Genomic DNA, 20855 nt, shown 5'->3' on the forward strand with positions numbered 1-20855 from the left:
TCTCCATATAAGATAGACAATTTCTTTTTTTATATCAAAGTGTCCCCATCTTATGACTTCCTCAAATTTATGATCTTACAGAATTGGCCACTGATTTAGAAGAGTGGTTTAGTAACACATGTAAGCATACCTCTATATGTCAACTTGAAACTATTGTGAAGTGCTCTTGATGGCTTGTCTAATTAGATTCACAACAAGTCTAACTGTACAATGACTTCCAAAAATGACTTTTTGATGCCTAAACTAATCAGACTAGGAACGGCAGTTTATCCCGATCCGCAGCCGACCCAATCCAACTCCTCAGATTTAGAAAATGATTTGTGATACAGAACAAATTTGCCTTCATCTGTTCAATAATTGTCCCTGCAAAGCAAGCAACTCTACAGAGGGACAGGAAACTTGCCTGTAATTTCAAGCCTTATCAATAAGTAGACAAGTAGAAATGGGAAACCATTCACCATTCAACTGCTTCACACTTCAAATTGCAAGTGTGTTGATGACTGAATTTCTACTTCCTTCCAACATAAGCTCCCAACTTAGACAAGTCCGGTATCCAGAATGACAGTTCAGAAGAGCCAGTTACAAACATAAGACTTCCAGGAGCCCATTTTATGACAGGAGGCTCGGTGTCGGTACTCATCCAGCTAGCGACCTAGACAGTTCAATGGCAAAAAGCACTACCAAGTCAGCAACATAACAAGGTATGATTAGGGGAATACATTCGCCACTCATAATATCAGAACAACAAACTACTATCATCATACAACATCACCACTATTTACCATCTGAGCAAATATCCAAGGGCCAGTCATTGCCATTTCCACAAACTCAGTTACGAATTCTGCCTAAATATATTATTAGTCAGAAGAACACATACAAAAACTAAAATGATGGCCCAGAAGTGTCAACACCATATCTATTCTTTATTCTTAATCTTAAGTGCATTTGTGTGTCTGCATGGTGCATTTACATATACCTCTGGAAAATGTAGAAACCTACTAATATACCCACTAAAGAACAATGAGAACATAAGTTAAAATTAAGAAAGAATGACAAAGTAACTTCATAGATGCATGAGAATAATGGAACATACTTCTTTCCCACTCCGTACACTCCAAGCATAAACACTACCATCACCCGAACCTGCAAGAAATCAGAAATCAGAATTCAAATTAACATAAAAAAGGCGGCAAAAAGGATTAGTTAGAAGTAATTGTGATTTTGGGGAGAATGGTTTGGGGAAGACAGCAAGTCCAGTGACCAGATATCTCCCTTCTTTTTGGCAGGTTAAGCGAAGGTAATCAGGAACATATGCCCAGTGAACATAAATTTTGTCCAACGAAACTAGTCCATGAAAACAGAGCCTTCGAGGGGCTCTGTATTAGAAAATCTGTATTTGAAGCCCCATGTTATTCACAGGACCAGCAAGATGGGATCCCCACAGCTTCCTTCCAAAACTTAAGATCAGTGGTTGATGTAAGGAAATTAGTCAAGGACTCAATAGACCAAAAAGGAAATCGACATATCATCAGGAATTAATCAACCAAAAAAGGAAATTATTCTGAATAAATCTATCCAAATTACTGCTCCTTTTAAAAAAAAAAACTGGCAGTATACAAGCAGTACCTGATATAACAAACATTCCCTCTGGGCTGAAGGATGCCTCTAATGTGGATTTGCTTGAAACAGCCTTGATGTTATATGTGGATAACTGAATCAACAGAGATCATAAAAGCACATCCGAGGATTAAATCATGTCTACAAAGGCTAGCAGTAAAAATATCAGTTAAGTTTTGACATGACCCCCACTTAACAGGAGTAGCACTGGGTAGTGACCCTTTGATTTTTTCATCAATTGATGGAAAACGTCATGGCAAAACTATGGAGTATTGGAGGGGGGAAACTCACAAGTGTGCCACGGAATGAATCAAGTACATGAATATGGCCATCCATAGTTGTCAAAAGCATAAGTCTCCCATCATTACTGAACTTTACAACATTTGCATCAGATGTTTCTCCCCCAACAGAAAAGATGTCAAAAGGACCCTAAAAGAATTCAAATTTCACCAAATAATGGTCATTTACAAATTTAAAAATCTAGACAAACCTAACAATCCCATGCTCTTGCATATCAACACTAACCCTTTCATATTTGCGAGCATCAAACATTCTGATGTATCCTCCAGAAGCAATAGCAAAGACGAGCCCTTGTTCATCGTATGATGTAGCAGGCCTTCCTTGTACACGTAAAAGACCCTAACTCACAGATAATATATAACTCAGTTAAAGAGCAAAGGTATTCTGAAAAGGAGCACTTATATGCAAATTCCTCCACCTGACACTTCTCAGCTCGTTGATCCCAAAGCAATACAGTTCGATCAAGAGAACCAGAGATAAAGCATTCCTTGCGAGAGCACAAGCTGAGTGACACAACCCTAGAAACAAGAATAGAAGTTGTCCTCTTGTTACACACATGTTCAGTGCAAGCAGTAATTCGAGAATGAAAAAAAAAAAATTGCCTACATCGGTAGTGTGAGAAACTAAACCTGTCATGGTGACCTTTAAAATACCGCAAATACTTGTTGTCGTGCAATGATAGTAGCCTCAGAGATTCTGAATATGTTAATCACATAAATAAATTGATTCTAAATAAACCATACACACACAAGGGCTTTTGGATTAACATACCATCCCAACCATTTTTTGAAGAGTATATGACTGTTGTAGGTTGAGAAGTAAAGCAAACCAGATCAACCCCATACTTTTTGCTGTTAATTGTCTTCAAACAGCTGGCAAAAAAAGGGATCTCAACAATTTGTGCCACTACCAAAAGAAGGGCCTATTAAATAAAAGCACAACAGAAATACAAGATTTTGCGAGGTAGCGGGAGAATTTCATAGGCACAATTGATTAAGTTGCTATAATCAGAATTGACTTGAGCACCAAGAATGGCATCTAAAACACAGACCAAGGATGTCTTATTACAGTTCCCTCTATTTCCTCTTGATAGAAGCTATTGAAGAAGTCACCCGCAAATAAATAAGTTTATAAGCTAAGCCCATGGGTTTTCAAACTCAATATCAGGATTATCTTGAATCCTAGAAACTGAAAAAATTGTCTTGAGCATATGGTTGTTCACATTAAGAAAACTTTCCACTTACACATCTCATAAACTACCGGGCCAAGGCTTCACAAAAGTTACTGAGTATTTGCATCTGCGCAGATAACCAAGCATGATGACTTTATATTATCCTCAATTCTTTTTTCCAAAAAAAGCAATGTAATACTAAAATTGAGGATTATCTAGACTTCATTATGCTTCAAGAGTCTTGGTAAAACTAAATATTCCCCTATCACTAATATGATCTAGAGTAGCATGGTATAGCTAATACATAACCGGAAAATTTTCAGTGTCGTAAACAATCAGAACGAAATACAAGAAACAATGAGAAACAACCAAAAATGGTGCTTAAACAAAGCAAAAAAAAACTTATAGATCTAGATAGAGAGGGCAAATAAAACTCACGTTGCACTGGCGACATCATAAAGGCGAATGGATTCATCATCACTAGCAGTTACTAGATAACTTGATGTCTTATGAAAATCCATCGAGCTAATTCGACCATTCTGTGAATAATAACAAAAATATACATAAAAATTCAGTAATTCTTCATCCAAAACTTTGAGAACATGAAAAGGAAAATGAAATCATTAAGCAGATACCGTATACATAAAGTATTGAAGTAAGCAGTCTCCAACAACACGTTGATAATGTACACAACATGGAAATTATACTCAGCTAGACCTAGGACAGCTATTTAGCTCATTCTTCCATAATTTTCTCAGCAACCAGACAGAGGATTAGGGTCCCAATAAATAAATAAAAAAATTAAAATAAAAAATAAAATAAAAAAATCAGACACCGTCCATTGCGTGTGTTCATAAGAGTCATAGAGAATTAAACACGCAGCACATCGAAAACCATGCTAAAGCCACAGCGTTTAACAAAACTAGTCAGATTTGTTTGAAGGGGTAAACGATCAGATAATTGTGTGAAAAAAGAAATACATAGTCTCTGAAGGACATGCCGACTTCCATGCTCTGAAGAATTTCCTCGCTGAGCTCCAACGAAACCTTGTCTTCTCTCTCTAATTGGGTTCCTCATATGTAGAGCGAAATCAACATCAACATCAAATTGCTCACACAAAAATGAGAGAGAGAGAGAGAGAGAGAGAGCAGTTTTACGTACCACCCATTTCTTAGTGATTTTGTTTCGGTTTGTGAAATTAAATTTAATTTGGAAATTGGAAGAGAGCTCGGAAGCCCTAACCACCAACGTCTTCAACCGCCGGAAATATAAACATTGAGCAACCAGGAGCAGGAAATATGTTGGACCCTCCCTTTTGTTTTATCGTCGTGCCGTAGGGCGATAGAGTTGGGCTCGCCTGGCCCAAGCTCTTAGCCCGAAATCCTTGTTCCAGTTTTTGTTGGATTGTCCTAAAATGAAAATTGAAGGGCTTGTTTCAGTTGTTTGGCAAGTGATATTACAAAACAGAACAGGATAGTGGGTTGTTAATTTTTGAAATTAGTAAAAAGTGATGATGTGATATAAAAAGTGAAAAAATTTTATATTGTAGTGAATTTTTTTATTTGAATAGTAATAAAAAATTATTGATGTGATATAAAAAAGTGAAAAAAGTAAAAATGTTTTGATGTTGATTAGTAGTGAAAAATATAAAAAAAAAAAATGAGAAAAAAAAGTACATGTACAGTACTGTAATGTATTGTTCATGGACAAACAAGGCCGAAATCTTTCATTTTCTCGCCTTCTCGTATAATCTTTTTCTTGATAAATAATACAGCACTTTTTAATGTCTTTACGTGATTCTTTTATTTTGACATGATACCTTACTTTTAATAAATTAAAAAAAAAAAATACAGCTTGATTTTTTTTAAAAAAAAAAAAAAAAAAAAATCAGGGCGCCATCAACCATATCACCATAGAAGGATCCCATAAGGATACTAAAAGGAGCAATAACATTTCTCATTTCTCTCATTATTCTACTTTTTCAAAATGAAAAATGATATTTGGCCACCCACCTAATTATTGACTACCTTTACTGATAAGAGGATAAGGCCATCTCCAGCAATTGGAGTTAAAATAGCTATTCAAAAAGTACAAATCTCTACTTTAACCACTGACTATCTTAAAAACACTCCAACAATAATCTTTATTCCACTCTTCATTTTCTTAAAATATTGTTTTTTAATCTTTTTCTTTATTTTTCTTTTTTTTTTTTTCCACTTCTCCCTCTCACTCTCCGGTCTCCCCCAACCCCGACCCATCTCCCCAACCCCAACCCCAACCCGCCGCCGCAGCCGATGGGACCCCCAACTGGACTCCAACACAGACAACGCCAACAATACTCAAAACAGTGACGATTCGGGCAGCTGAGCGCTGAAGAGGAAGTCGCGGTGGGCCGATGACGAGCCGAAGCTGCCAACGTCTCTGCTACTTCAGCTCCCCGATTTCATGAAGGAACTCACCGGAGGTATTGAATTCGATCCCGAAATCCAAGCTCTGAATAGTAGGCTTTTAGAGATTAGTCGGATGTTATCGTCCAGGTTACCTCTAGACGATAGAGCAGAAGGGGCTCGGTCCCTCGGCTTTCAAGCCACCGGCAGATTATCGGCCGCCGAAGTTTCAGAAGAAGCTTTACATACCGATGAACGAGTACCCAGGTTATAATTTCATCGGTTTGATTATTGGGCCGAGAGGGAATACCCAAAAGAGGATGGAGAGGGAGACTGGTTCCAGGATTGTGATTTGGAGGAAAGGGTCGGTGAAGAGGATGGAGAGGGAGACCGGTTCCAAGACTGTGATTTGGGGGAAACGATCGGTGAAGGAGGGTAGGTTGCAACAGAAGAGGGATCGGAGAAAGAGAGAAGGAGAGAGAAAAAATTAATAAAAAAAAGTCTAAACACATGAACAGTGAATAGTCAATGTTGGCTATTTACTGTTTATGTGTTTAGAAAAATGGTTAAAGTAACCATTCTGTTGGAGAAGAAAAAAAAGCAAAAAAAGTCAAATATGACTTTTTGGTTAAAATAGAGCTTCTGCTGGAGATGGCCTAAGAGAATGATCAAAAGAGAATATATAGCATGTCTCAAAAAAATTTCCTCCAAAGTCTAAAGTCTAAACTCACGTTTAATTTGGTTGATTAAATTATTTTTTCTTTTTTGTATTTAGAGCATGTAATTATCATGTATATTTTTAGAGAAATACTTGGCTATCCACTCTCATTCCACTCCTATCCCACCCTTATCTACATAAACCAATAATGTGAGAGATAGAGAGAGAATGTAATGGGGCCCTGATTTTTTTAACAATATTATTGGCCCATGTAAACAAGAGTGGAATAATAGTAAAATGGGAGTGTATAGCCAAACATTTCTCATATTTTTAATAGAGAAATACATAGACAATCTCCTTTTCTTTTTTTTCTTTTTTTTATTATTCTTTTTTTAGAATTTACTTTCTTAACAGTTATCAAGGAATATTCTCATAGTCATTTAATTTACAGACCCATAATTATCATTTTGCAAGAATGGCTTTGATACCACTCTGACCCAGGAATAACATGCACGTACAATAGAACGAAGTACAGTAAAATGGAAAAAACTTATAAGATTGAAGAAGCAATTGAAATAAATTCAAAATTTTAAAATTTGAATAAAATATAGGATTGAAAATCAAGAAAACTTACTTGATGATTAATTGTGATAATTGAAGGTGCAATACTGGTAATGATAATTGCATATTACAATATATTAAATAATAAAAGATAATTGTTACAAAAGGGATAAATGCAAAGGAGATAATTGTTGCAAGAGGATGAAAGGAAGGTTAAATGAAATTGGACATGATAATGATGATATAATGTATGGATAATTAAATCCATAACATTCACATAAATGATTTTTAAAAATCTTATGATAAGATGATTCAGTAGCAGAAATGTTAACTGCATGTGCAATAGATTGCTTTATTCTATGTGATAAGCTATATAATATTAATTGTTCTTTTCGTTACGAGTAATGCTAAATTTAAACAACCCGTTTACAATTCTTTTATAATTTGCAGACACATGTCAGTATGTGATGGGAGTTACCTAAGTCACTAATTTTTTTTTTTTTTTTAAAAAAAAGGTTAAATACTCTTCTAGTCCCTGAGTTTTAAAGACTTTATTTTAGTCCTTGAGTTTCAATTTGTATCACAGATTATACATCAGTTTTGAGAAATGATCAAATTAGTACCTCGGTTAACTTCTCCGTCTAAAAACTAACGGTCCGCCACGTGTCAACCTCAGAAGTTGACACGTGGCACTATATAAAAAAATTAAAAATAAAAAATCTTTCAAAATTAATTAAAAAATGGGGTGGCTCAGCCACCCCCTTGGCCACCATGGGGGTGGCCGGCCACCCCCAATTTGGCCAGGGAGGTGACCGGCCGGTCTGGGGTGGCCGAACCACCCCCTGGACAGAAAAAAAAAATAAATAAATAAAAAAAAATCCGGGAAGTTCGGTTTTGCCCTTGGGGGTGGTTGAACCACGCCCAAGGGCCACGGGGGTGGTTCGGCTACCCCAAGGGCAAAACGGGAAAAATAAACCCTAAAATTTGGAGGGTTTGGCCTTTGGGGATGGCCGAACCACCCCCAACCCCTAGATCGGCCGATCTGGGGGTGGCCGAATCACTCCCGTGGCCCTTGGGGGTGGTTCGGCCACCCCCAAGGGCAAAACCGATCTTCCCAAATTTTTTTTTTTTTTTTTTTTTTTTTTTCTGTCCAAGGGGTGGCCGAACCACCCCCATTCGGCCACCCCAGACCGGCTGGCCACCCCTCTTTTTTTTTTCAATTTTTTTAATTAATTTTTAAAGATTTTTTATTTTAATTTTTTTATATAGTGCCACGTGTCAATTTTTGAGGTTGACATGTGGCAAACCGTTAGTTTTTGGACGAAGAAGTTAACCGAAGTGCTAATTTGGTCATTTTTCAAAACTGATGTATCACCTGTGATGCAAATTGAAACTCAAGGACTAAATAATAAAGTCTTCAAAACTCAGAAACTAAAAAAGTACTTAACCCAAAAAAACCTCCGATCACAATTGTAAAAAGACTATATATAGATGGGATCGATAATATATATAGGAACATACCCCTGCAACCCACATGCATTTTGTGGTATGTTTTTTACTTTAATTTTACTATTTATGTCAAATTTTCAACTTGTCTAGCTGCAGACTGCACAGATCTAGATCACGAATTCTGCATATATATAATTTGGTACTTTGGGGATATCATTTTGATTACCGCCTGCGTGATATAAATATTATATGATCACCCGGCCATCGAATTAGAAACACATCAAGCTAGCTTATGAAAAAAGGAAATCAAAGATTAGTAAACAAATTAAACTCTTATCATTCATACTTTCTGTGAATTAAATAATTCATGCACATCAATTTACAAATCTGTATCTGTATCGATCTCACACCTGACAATATTATCAGTACGTAATGAATCACCCTCAATTTCAAACAAAGAACAAAATGGCAAATACGTTCACAACTAAATCACGTAGGCTAGGAGAAATATTACATGACAGGCACTGGCATGACCGCCTCGGGCGTGGCATGAATAGAAGTATTACTTGCAGAAGAGTCGCGGTTCTGATCATCGTCGTCTGCCGATGCTTTCTTCTTGATAAACTCGATACAATCCGCGACGGCTTCGCTGTGGTGAGGGTCGTTTGGGTAGTAACATGGTTGTATATCGGCGGATCCAGTACTGTGGTTGTTCGTGGCCTTGGACAGTGCCGACAGCATGATCAGGCGGAATACAGCCTCCCGGAAACGCTCCAGCAGCGTCATCGGCGACAGGCCTTTGTTCTTACTGATATTGCACGCGTTGCCTCTGAACCTGGGCATGCATAGGCTGGTTTTCAATTTTCTGGTGCTTGTTTTGGGTTTCTCCATCTTCATTTCTGGTCGTTGGTCACCGCCGGTAGTCTTATAGGCGAATCTAATATATAAGACAAATCTTTCGTATTTATATATATATGGGTTGTACGTTGAACGTGGCAACTTTCAAGTTCTCGATCGGCTTGTTATGGCTATAACATGTGCATGGTAAGCTGGTAGCCGAGCTCGATCATTACAGTAGGCATTCAAGAACTATATATGCACTTCTTCGGAATTTTTTTAAGGAAAATAGTAAGGAACTACGTTTTTACAGCAATTAATTTCTGTACTACAAATTAGTGTTTCACTTTAAGTAGCACGTGAATTTATAAACTAAACATGGCTATTATCTAAGCATCGTCATATCAATTATAATTAAATTTAATTATTTAATAACTTAATAAATTTCTTGTAAATTAACCACCAGTAAAAAGTTTACACTAATTAAAAATTGTATTACTTTAAGAGAACTCATACATTATAGTACTTTACAAATTAGCATGACAATTCATGTGATATTGTAATGTCGGTCAATCATAATTAAATTTAATTATTTAACAATTAATGTAATAAACTCGATGTAAATTATTACGCGAATTTGTAAGAGATTTATATTAAAGATCAGTACTCCAACGTACATATAAATTACGTACGTACCATATATGCATATGTATATAAAAGACCGAAGGCAAATATCAAATTATGTGGTTCTAATTAAAACTGTGACAGAACCTAGAACCTGCAAAAATAATCATAACGTGTCAGAAATTTCGCTGGAAAGGCTGGGAATCAGTGGTTAGTCAAAACTAATCACGATTAAGGCAATTAAGAAATGAAGAAGGGTTTTGGAGTCCTTTGTCTTATAATGTCTACCTGACAACTCAACTGCGTCAAAAACGTGTAAATAAATACAAGGAAAATGCACTTTTATCAATTAAGATATTAATTTATACCATTGCACATGTGGCTCCAACTTTAAAAGATACGTACTAATTATATATTCAGGGGACGAATTTGTCTTATCCCAATCCTATATATATATATGCGCAAATTGCTTCGCGTCTTCCTAGTTTCCTTCCTTTGTATCCGGTGTTATAATTACCAACTGATCTCATTGCATTGACCATTAATTACGGCGCTTAATGTCCATAAATTAATCCAGGCCAGACTACATAAGAAATAGGGACATGCAGATCGATCGAGTTAACGCGCGGGGAGTTAGAGTTAATTACGAACCTGAATATTAAGTTCATGAATTATATATATTGATCAGTAAATTAAGGTAATTAAGTTGGATCTTAAAAAGAATCTGAACCTCTTTCAAACTTGAGGCTTTGATTTAAATAGACTTATATACAACCGTAATAATTGAGACTCAATATTATGCAATTAAAACAACTCAAAGATTTATAAACTATTACATTAAAGATTCTTACTTGAAAGGCAGAGAAATGATCGAATGGAGTACTAGTACGTGTAACACAGGGAGGCCAGAGGGCCATGGCCTCCGGTTTTGAAAAATTTTCTTCAAATATTTTTATATAATTGGGCCTAGCTAGCTCCTTCATTTTAAGAGAAAACTTTGAGTTTGTCATTTTATGCTTTGACCTCCTATTAAAAAAATATTGATTATATATGTTCATGTAAAAAAATGGAAATCCTAATAAGAAAAAGAATCCTTCTAATTAATTTAACCTATATATATATATGGCCAACTCGGGCTTAATTATCTCAGTAAAAACTGGTGCAATTAATGCTAATTAATCTCGTTATCTCAGTTCTGGGGTCTGATCAGGCTCTTAGGCACGCACACTAGTTGTTTGCTAACTCAAATCCTAAAAATGTGTACGGCTCCGTGGCCTCTTTGGGTTCGATCAGTACTGTATATTTCTTTAATTTCCGATCGTGGGACATGGGTGCACGGCAGAAGGGTGAAAGCCAAATAGCCAATGGTTCATGGCTGCAGCAGATGAGCTATGTCTTGGACTCTTGGCTGTATGGCTCACATGGTTTCATGTGCAGGTAGGGTTATTTATTTTTTATGCACTCCTTCGTGCCTCAACCTAATTATCAATTCCGCCGACTTACCGACCATAAGAAACTTTTAACTTTTTTTTTTTTCTTTTTTTGACATCGTAAGAAACTAACTCTTGTTTATCTCTGAATGTTAAAAACAAAAAACGTGCTTCCCCCACGGTTCTCCTAGGTTTCACTTGGATAGAGACGGAATATTTCACCATTGATTACAAAGTCCAAAATTTTTAATTCTTCGATCTCCTTACCACATTTTATAACTGTCATGTCAATTACCGCATCAATTTATAAATAACTCATAATAAAAATTATAAATGTCTAACTCTTATTCCAAATTTCTTCCTTCCAAATCTTCAATTCAAATCCACTGTCCAAATACAATATTGTTTAATTAATAGACATGGAACGAGTGTACGTTCATAAATGAGTGGACAGGAAATGATCGGCAATTGTTTGCTTTCTAAATTTGTGACCGTTGTCGCATGCATTGACCATCTAGACGTACCAATTGTTGTCGCACATGTTAAGGTGACTATCGGCCCATGCTGTGTGAAATTCCTTCCATTTTTTTTTTTTTTTTTTTGACTGTCCTTCCGTTTCAACTTTCTTATGTTGTTTAGATGAGAGTAGAAGATATATATAAATAAAGGAAATGTTTGGGATATTAGTTTTTAGTTCTTATATATATAAAAATTTACGTGATAATATGATCATAGTTTATGTTGGGAATATTCGCAAGAGCTCCAGCCCATTTCAAGAAAGCATTGGGCCCGGCCTATCATAGGTAATTACAAGCTCATGGGCCTTGAATTAGAAAGCCCAAATCTGGATAAAAAAACAAAAGGCCCAAACTCATAATATGATTGAAGGGCCATCCAGACTCTCTAGAGAGTGCACGAGCATAGGGACACTTAAAAGAGGATGATGTGATGGCCTCTTGTTAGAGGAAATATCGGCGCCCACAAAGAGTGAAAGGACAGTAGCAAGGCAGAAGACTCCGCCGGAAAACTCCCGATGTGTCTTTGCTGTTTTGCAGGCAATCGGATTGTAAAGTGGGCCCAATCAAGAGCTAATGTTTCACTAACCCCAAAACTTTATTAACAGATTATATTTTAGTGACTAATATAATAAACGTCATATAAACCATCACACCTCATTTTGTGAAGTGCCATGTGGCTGTTCAAATTTTAGTGATTAGTAACTAACATGGTAGGTATCAAGCAAATTTTCATGATAAATTATATTAAATATATAATAAAAACCGTAATACTCGTAACAACACTCGTATAATTAATATATAGTTGCAGGTAAAAGTCACCATTTTATGTATTTTGCTTTGGACTTCCAAATTGCGCAGCCCCGTAGACTGATCTTCTGTTCCTTTTCATACAACTTCTTATCAAAAAAGAAAACGAAAATGTCCTCTCGTCCTTTCAAAATTGGGGCATTTTTATTTTTTACAAAAATGAGGGAATAAATTAGGAAAAATGAGCAAACACTGGGGAGGGAAAAGGACAAACAAACTGAGATATATAGAGGGCTGATAATTTCTTTTACAATCGAAATGACTAGGCCAAAAAAAAAAAAAAAAAAAATATTTCTCTATGAACTTAAAGTATTTCTCTCTCTCTTTTTTTTTTTTTTTTTAATATATATGACATGACAAACTTAAAATTGCTTTAATGACGTCGCAAAAATTAATGCTCCTCAAGACGTACTTCCAACTTAATTATGAATAACATGCATTTGTGAAGGAAATTTGCATATGAAGCCTGGCCTGCAAGGGCCTCAGGCTCTTGGAGAGTCATCTTCGTGGCCTCCCTTCTTCCTTGAAAAGAGCCATCCTATAATTGGCATCAATGGCTTCTTCTTTGTCTTCTTAAAAGAAGGGGGTCTTTCTAGTAACTCACGATCTTTGCTGATAATAACTTGAGCCAGTGAAGGAGGGCTGGCAAACTTCACATATCTTTTCTTTTCAAACTCCTTTGCTTCTTCAGTTTTTGTCTTCATGATCTCCACCTTTGTCGCATTTTCCATGAACTTGAGGTCTTCGATCTCGGGATCAAACGGCTGTTTTTGTAACTCTCTTGCCTTCAACTCTCGTACTTCTTTCTTTGCTTGTTCAAGCTCTTCTCTAAGGGATCTCATGCAATATGCCATAAAGTTACCTTCTTCTCTAGCTTTCTCAAGGCTTTGCTTTGTTTCTTCGAGCTCAGCTGTTAGGGCTCCGATTCTGGATTGAGCATGCCCAGTAGTTTCACTTGCTCCAGCTCGAATCTAACAGAGAAATAAACATATATTAATTAAACAAGAATGTTACTTCAAATTTCAGTTTTCTTTTTCTTTTCTTTTGATAGGTGAATGTCACCTTAGATTTGACTTGTTTCCTTCAAACAAATTTCTCATCTTCGAATATCACAAATTACTACGAAAAATAAGAGAGACCGGAAAGGTCGGTTCAAATACATCCATGACCCATCTAAGGGTGCAGTAAAATAAATCTACATATATAATATTCAATAAATCCCATATCTTAACTATATATAATGATTTTCACAATAAATTAATAAAAGGGTATATACTAGAATCCAGAGCAACAAAATTTTGCTTTGTTTGACCAATAGTTTAATAGGATTAGCATTGGGATTAGATAACTTTATAGCATTAGGAGTCTAATATATAGTTTTTCATGTGTCATGACATGTGGGTCATTAAATTATTACATGTGCTTCCTCTCGTCTAGAGTTGCTTTCCACTTTGTGAGTACTGAAATATATCATGTTTGTTAAAATTTGGAAAACTTCACTTAACTTCCTAAACTTTCATCATATTTGTAATTACTCTATAAACTTAACAAATTATCAATTTAATATATCCATCTTTCAAGTTTTTTCAATTTTACCATTCCATTAGGATATAGCGGAAAATTATAACAGAAAGGTGTCAAAATTTTCAAAATATCATTTATTTTTCTAAGGAAAAAAAAAATTGTAAGGATTTAGGCGTTGGTCATAATTTAACGGAATTTACAAAAATACTCATGCTCGAATCTTTTATATGTATATATATATACACGGGTAATTTGGGTATTTTGATAGGATTTAACGGAAAATTCTAACGGATGTTCGAAATTGAAAAAAAATTGAAGAGATTGGCATACTAAATTGAGAGTTTTTAAAATTTAAGGAGTAATTACAAAAAGGGCGACAATTCAAGAGGTTAAGTAAAGTTTATATTTAAAATTTTTATTTTTGGTCTATTGTTTTCTTTTATCGAGAATAATTACATCAATAAACAACTTAAATCACAAAATATTCCTTAAATACACGAAGAACATATATTAAATTTATGTACCATTAGTAAAAAAAAAAAAAAAAACCCGAAACACGTCAATTACAAACATACATGTCGTATTAACAATTTAAAACATGTTTCCAAAATGTAACTTCCCACACATATATGCTGCATAAAGTGATTGCAAGGAGAAACAAGAAATCATTAACGCATGGAAATTAATTAAGAGCCAATTTATCAAAATCATCACTGTTTTAATAATTAATTTCCTTAATTTTCCAGTTTCAAACGCAGTAGTTCAAGCTAGCTATATTAAAACATGCATGTAATTTGCCCGTGTAAACAAGGCCGTGCCAAAAGTTTGAAAATGCAGTAAGTATATATATATATAGGATGCTTTAGGTGAGAGAGAGGACCTCTTTGAGCTTGTTGCCATAGATTTCCCCGGCTAGAACTCTTTCCCCGAACAACATAACTGCTTCTTTAACTGACCTGAACGGCGCTCGGGTGTCGATCTCTGCTCGTTGCATGACAGCCGCTACTGTAACTCCACCCTCTTCTGTGTCCATGTTTATAGAACAGAAAGAGAAACTAAGATGGGAATATTGGATGAAGTGGCGGCGACAATGATCTCCTTTTAATACAAGTTGCTAGCAGATTGAGTTAGGAGGTACGTACAAGGAGAGGTCGTTGCTAATGGGGTGGTGGTGGTGGCCGGTGGTGATTTTGGTTTACTTAAAGAAACTTAATCAAATCATGGGGCTTTTGTTTTCTTCGCGTCCACTTCACTGGAATTTTGTTGATTGAAGTTGACAAGGGTGGTTGGACCATCGCGAGTCCGTTAGTTCTATGTGAAAGCACCCTTTATTTGCCTTGATTAGGACCTCCCTTCTTCATTTCTAGCGTGGATATGTACTCCCTCGTGGACGGGCTCCACATACACATACATACACATATATGAATATATATGGAACTTTAAATTATGATCTCAAACGATTCACTCTTATTCATCGGCTTACGTTTGTTTGTTTTTTTATTTTTATTTTTATTTTTTTGAATAAATAGTGATTTACTATGATATCGAAGCAAAAGTGATAGGTTCAAACTTTAACTCCATAATTTATTCTCATTTCAATTAATGCTCCGTTTGTTTCGGCGTAAAATGATTTCTGAAATATAATTTCGGTATTTTCCGGTGTTTGGTAGGGACAAAAATAATAGTCAACTGAAAAATGATTTATGTTTGACAAAAAATGCTTAGTAAATTTCGAAAAATTATTTACGTTTTTAAAAAGCATAAATCATTTTTCGAAGACGCCAGACGCATTCAACTACTTTTAAACGACACAGTCGACTTTCACGTTCAAGCAATCGACCATCACCAAAATCTTGCCTGTGCTAAAATTCACCAACATCCGGTCAATGTCGTCTGAATCCGGCCAGCCCAGATTCCGGCAACCAAACTATTCGTATTCCGGCTATTCGGCCGAATTTGGCCAGAACATCCAAGTTAGAACGATCGGCTGGCCAGACAGATCTAGCCAGAATATCTCAGCCAGAAAGGCGGGGATCTGGCTTACTGGCCGGATTCCAGCAGTTTTGGTAGGATTCTGGCCAGTAGGCTGGAGTCCGGTCGTTCTGTGCCGGATTCCGGTCACTTTTGCCGGAATCAGGCCACCCCAGATTCAGACGAAACTGTTCGGATTCCGGCCTTTATTTCGGATTTTGGCTATAGTAGCCGGAATCCGAAAAAAGTGGCTGAAATCTTGTCGGTCAGTTACGAAATCTCATCATCGGTGATTTTTATATTATTTTACATTAATATTTATATGTTTTGAATAAAAATTGATTTTTATAGGTTAACATGATTGAATAAAAATATAAAAAATATTTGTGATTTTCCATACGCACCAAACATAGAAAAATACTTTCGGCGAAAAATATTTTCTAAAAAAATGACTTCCCTTAAACTATTTTACGATAAAAACCATTTTACATCGAACCAAACGGAGCATAAATAGTATACATGTTGATCAGTCTCGTTTGTTGAGGTTGGTATAATGATTAGTAATATAGGATTGTTAACAAAACAATGATCGCTTTTTTAAGCTGGGTGATAGAATTTATTAAAATAATGGACTTTGTTTATTAAATTATTTTTTTCTTATAATTGTTTTTAAAATAAAAACATTAACAAACAATTTAAAATATAAAATACTTAAATTTCACTTATAACCCTTGATCTGTCATTACTTTTGCAATTAAGTACTCAAACTTTAAAAAATATCAATTTAGAGTATCCATATTTCAAAATACCTTTTTTTTTTTAATGAAAAAAAGAAAAAATTGCAAGGATTTAGATGTTGGTAAGAATTTAACGGAATTTATAAAAATACCCATACTTGAAGTTTTGAAATTTTTTATATATTTTTTAAAAAAATAAACAGAGAGGTATTTTGATAATTTTAATAAGATTTAATGGAAAATTATAATTTAAGGTTGAAATTGAAAAAAATTGAAAGATGAATACCATAAATTGACAACTTTTTAAAATTTGAGTACTTAATTGTAAAAGTAATGAAAGATTATAGTTATAAGTGAAGTTTTCTCTATTTTTTTTTAAGTGGTTGATATGATAAGCCACTTAAAGCACACCACGTCAGTTAATGTGAAATGAACCATGTCAGTTAATGTGAAATGAATGTGATAAATAGATATAAAAAAAAAAGCATTATTCAATAAAAAAAACACAATTCAAAAAGCATTTAGGAACTGAACCAATGCCTTTCTAGAAGGCCCATTAGATGTCCACTTGTTTGCCTATTTTATACTTGGGAATCCATGGATGTATAGATCAAACCTAAACCCATATAAAAAAAAGCTATCCTTATATATGTCCACTTCTTTGCCCATTATAGTGTTAGCGTCGAATCGGCCCAGTATATTCCGGCCCATAGGCCGAAATCCTGGACCAGGTGAGGAGGCAAAACCGTGAAACACTGAAAATAAAGAACACTTTCCGTTCCATTGGGAAACAATTCCCCCTCCCCAATTTTCTGCTCCTCCTCGAGGGCCTGAGACGCACTAGGGGAAAGGAAAAAAGCGAGGGAAAAGGAAAGGAGATGCGATTGGAATTGTATAGTTAGCTCGATAGAGAATTTCCTGACGATCATCTCTTAACCCCTAAGTTTTTTCAGCCCCGACCAAATTCACTCTCACTGTTACAGTCTCTATAATCCCCTCCCACCAATCTCAGACTCAACGAAGCACCGGTTTCCGAGAGCTTAGCGTGCAGAAGCACTTGCACTGAAACCCTAGAAGCTCCGGGAATTCGAAATTCAGTCAGAGTCGTTGCTTTTGAAGGGAGCTAGGGTTTTTCTACTCCGTCAACATGAGTCCTATTCAGAATTTCGAGCTGCACTCTCGGAATCTCATCGAGCCCGATATCTGTACTCACTCTCTCCCTCGCTCTCGCTGTTGCGTGTCCTCAGTGTTTGTTTATATATATATATATATATATATATATATATATATATATATATATTTGTTTATTTATTTATTTTTTCTGAAACAGCGATTCAGCAGAGGCTTCAGATGGCGATGGAGATTCGTGACAGCCTCGAAATCGCGCACACGCCCGAGTACTTGAACTTTTTGAAATGCTACTTCCGGGCGTTCTCGGTGATTCTCTTGCAGATTACGAAGCCTCAGTACGCGGATACGCCCGAGCACAAGCTCCGCAACATCGTGGTGGAGATCCTCAACCGCCTGCCTCACAGCGAGGTCCTCCGCCCCTTCGTACAGGATCTCCTGAAGGTCGCTATGCAGGTGCTTACCACCGACAACGAAGAGAACGGCTTGATTTGTATCCGCATAATCTTTGACCTCCTCAGGAACTTCAGGCCAACTGTAGAGACCGAGGTTCAACCCTTTTTGGACTTCGTTTGCAAGATTTACCAGAACTTTAAGCTCACTGTTAGCCATTTCTTCGAAAACGGGGCGGCAGGTGGGGAAGATGTGAAGCCTATGGATACGTCTTCAGCTTCGGATCAAGGTTTGACGAATTTGGGGTCGGCCGGGACGGGGCACCTCAACCCGAGTACACGCTCGTTCAAGATAGTTACAGAGAGTCCGTTGGTGGTGATGTTTCTGTTTCAGTTGTATAGTCGGCTTGTTCAGACGAATATTCCTCAGTTGTTGCCATTGATGGTTGCTGCTATATCGGTCCCGGGCCCAGAAAAGGTTCCTCCTCATCTGAAGACACATTTCATTGAGCTGAAGGGAGCGCAGGTTAAGGTATGCGGTTGTTGTTAATGGTATTTATACGTTAAAGCGGTTCACTGAGTGAAATTTTAGCTTTAGTTTTTTAAACATCTATACTGATTGTGGTCTCGATATGCGACTTTTCCTGCCATAAGATTTGTATTACTTTTAGGATGTGATTCTCTGCGTCTGAATTTGACATGGATTCAGACATGGTAGACATATACTGTTTTTGACTTGAGAGTTAGGATCTCTTTTATGCCCTTTTGTGAAGGAGGCTGAATGATTTAGAAGTGGTTGTTTGTGCAATGCTTTCCTTGTGAATATGAGGATATTTTCAAATGAACATTCTCTTGCCTCGTAAAGTATGGAAAGGAGCTCTCTTTTTTGATGAATTTAACATCAAGTGGAGACAACAAAGACAATGATATCATCGCACTTCTTGCAAATGACATCAAGTCAAAATTTCATTAATTTGCTGGTTAGGAACTGTCAAAATTGAACTTGGAAGGTCGTCCATGGGCACAACAATCCAGCCTTGTCTTTCTGCAAATTTGATCTTAGTTAGAGTTGAAGAAGGCGTGGCTTGCTAGTCTCTGCCAATCTGCAAGAGAACCAAACCTTGATAGGGTCTTAAGTTGAGGTTACCATACCATAACAGTATAAAAAGATCCAAAAACATTCTCAAGCATTCTCTTTAGCTTCTGCTCTCAAATGTTCCCAATGTTGCTATTGAAGCCAATCTCCAATGAATCTTACCTTTTTGTCCTCCAAAGTTGGTGAGAGAGATGCACAGAAGAAATGTGTTATCTCTTCGAGAAATTTAAGAGTGCTTTCTTTTGGAAAATTCATGACCAAATCTAGATAGCGAGAAATAAGTGGAGATATGGTCTACAATTTCATCAGATAAAATCACAAAAAGCATGACTATAGCTGTATTTTTATTCATTTTTTCCCCAAGTCCTACATTAACTGTTTGCTAATCTTAAATCTCTGCTGCTGCAGACAGTTTCTTTTTTAACTTACCTGTTGAAGAGCTTCGCTGATTATATCAGGCCACATGAAGAAAGCATATGCAAAAGCATTGTCAATTTACTTGTTACTTGTTCAGATTCTGTGACTATTAGAAAGGTGAACATTCATTCCATTCTAGTTGTCTTCTTTTCTTGGATCTTTCTATTTCATTAATCATAAAAACTTATAAATGTTGGGTGCAGGAGTTGTTGGTAGCCTTAAAACATGTTCTTGGAACAGATTTCAAGAGGGGCCTGTTTCCTTTGATTGACACGCTATTGGAAGAGAGGTAATATGGTGCCCCCCCCCCCCCCCCCCCCCTTTTTCTGCTCTCTCTCCCCCATTGACTCCAAACTGTCATAAATCTTGATATAGAAAGTTGTATTGTCTTGTTGATTGGGGCAGATCTTGGAGAGACACAACAATAATCTCGACATGGACAAAGTCTTATGTTATAAAGATTAGTATATAACTTCTTAAAGTCGTAATAACCTAATGACTTGCAGGTTATTTTTACTTCATTTTACAAGAAACCAAACCAGCAAATGACCAATAATAAAAGGCATTTGAGAAAAGTATGGTTCTTTTTTTTCTTTAGCAAGCTAAGGGTGTTCAAGCAGAAACCTTAAATACTGACACCCTTTTGGTTTGCTGTAGGGACTCCACATATGTTAGTCACGACCACCAACCTAAAATTACACTAGTGGAAACCTTAAATAAAGATGCTGTTTTTTTATTTGTAATTCCTTAGGGATTGCACATATGTTGGTTAGGATCACAAACTCCCACTCATTATTCTAGTCTTAAATCTTACAAGCAGAAACTTTAAAATATGTACTCTTTTAGTATGCTTTGATGCCTTTGCTTCATTGGTTACATCGAATAGGCTTTGGCTTGGGACTACTGATTTTGTGTCTGCGCATGGATTGTTTGTTTTCTTGGCCCATTTCTTTGCGCACAACGACGCCCACTAGCGTGTGAATGTTTGTGGCTATTTTTGATACAACTAAAATTTGCTTTTATAATCTTCCATTAATGGTTAAAGTTTCTGTGATTCTGTCAAATTTTAACTTCTTATTCTATCTCACTCATCTGATATTTTGATACCTGTAAACACCTAAGTTGCTGATCAATACATTTCTTTTGACTGACCATGATTTTTATGTACTACTCTAGACAAGTATTATTCATTTCTTCCATATCATTGGTCCTCTATTCCATTTTTGGATGT

General features: G+C 36.2%; 3 protein-coding genes across 4 annotated transcripts in view; 1 reads left to right on the plus strand and 2 right to left on the minus strand.

Annotated features, from left to right (window-relative positions):
* On the minus strand, positions 1-4407 carry LOC133852161 (protein ANTHESIS POMOTING FACTOR 1). Of its 2 annotated transcripts, none has more exons than XM_062288849.1 (11): positions 4250-4407; positions 4069-4148; positions 3527-3627; positions 2689-2789; positions 2547-2613; positions 2336-2435; positions 2143-2256; positions 1909-2046; positions 1627-1711; positions 1094-1143; positions 1-652 (listed from the first exon to the last, which is right to left on the minus strand). In XM_062288849.1, exons 1-11 carry the CDS (start codon positions 4254-4256, stop codon positions 509-511), a joined length of 987 nt encoding a protein of 328 aa, XP_062144833.1. In that variant the 5' UTR covers positions 4257-4407; the 3' UTR covers positions 1-508. The 2 variants fall into 2 exon arrangements, with proteins under 2 accessions (XP_062144833.1, XP_062144834.1); XM_062288850.1 differs by having other exon boundaries at positions 4069-4165; positions 4250-4377.
* Positions 4408-12565: 8158 nt separating this feature from the next.
* Positions 12566-15052, minus strand: LOC133852320 (WEB family protein At2g17940). Its single transcript, XM_062289059.1, has 2 exons — positions 14764-15052; positions 12566-13330 (listed from the first exon to the last, which is right to left on the minus strand). The coding sequence occupies exons 1-2, from the start codon at positions 14914-14916 to the stop codon at positions 12842-12844; spliced, it is 642 nt and encodes a 213-aa protein (XP_062145043.1). The 5' UTR covers positions 14917-15052; the 3' UTR covers positions 12566-12841.
* Positions 15053-17380: 2328 nt separating this feature from the next.
* Positions 17381-20855, plus strand: part of LOC133852483 (uncharacterized) — a 33187-nt gene continuing 29712 nt past the window's right edge. Inside the window, exons 1-4 of the mRNA XM_062289247.1 lie at positions 17381-17796; positions 17922-18643; positions 19616-19741; positions 19828-19913. Coding sequence (XP_062145231.1) covers positions 17739-17796; positions 17922-18643; positions 19616-19741; positions 19828-19913 — 992 coding nt within the window. The 5' untranslated portion in view covers positions 17381-17738. The remainder of the gene's footprint in view (positions 17797-17921; positions 18644-19615; positions 19742-19827; positions 19914-20855) is intronic.

The sequence above is a fragment of the Alnus glutinosa genome, chromosome 12, assembly GCF_958979055.1.
Source record: "Alnus glutinosa chromosome 12, dhAlnGlut1.1, whole genome shotgun sequence".
NCBI classification, from domain to species: Eukaryota; Viridiplantae; Streptophyta; class Magnoliopsida; order Fagales; family Betulaceae; genus Alnus; species Alnus glutinosa.

What these genes read in the sequence shown, in the direction of transcription:
- LOC133852161 (XM_062288849.1), bottom strand. An exon ending in ATTCATTCCGTGGCACACTT is followed by an intron (nt 1,712 to 1,908) that starts GTGAGTTTCCCC and finishes CTGTTGATTCAG; the next exon opens with TTATCCACATATAACATCAA. An exon ending in GGGAATGTTTGTTATATCAG is followed by an intron (nt 1,144 to 1,626) that starts GTACTGCTTGTA and finishes GATTTCTTGCAG; the next exon opens with GTTCGGGTGATGGTAGTGTT.
- LOC133852320 (XM_062289059.1), bottom strand. Translation starts at nt 14,916, where the DNA reads ATGGACACAGAAGAGGGTGGAGTTACAGTAGCGGCTGTCATGCAACGA. An exon ending in ATGGCAACAAGCTCAAAGAG is followed by an intron (nt 13,331 to 14,763) that starts GTCCTCTCTCTC and finishes TTTCTCTGTTAG; the next exon opens with ATTCGAGCTGGAGCAAGTGA.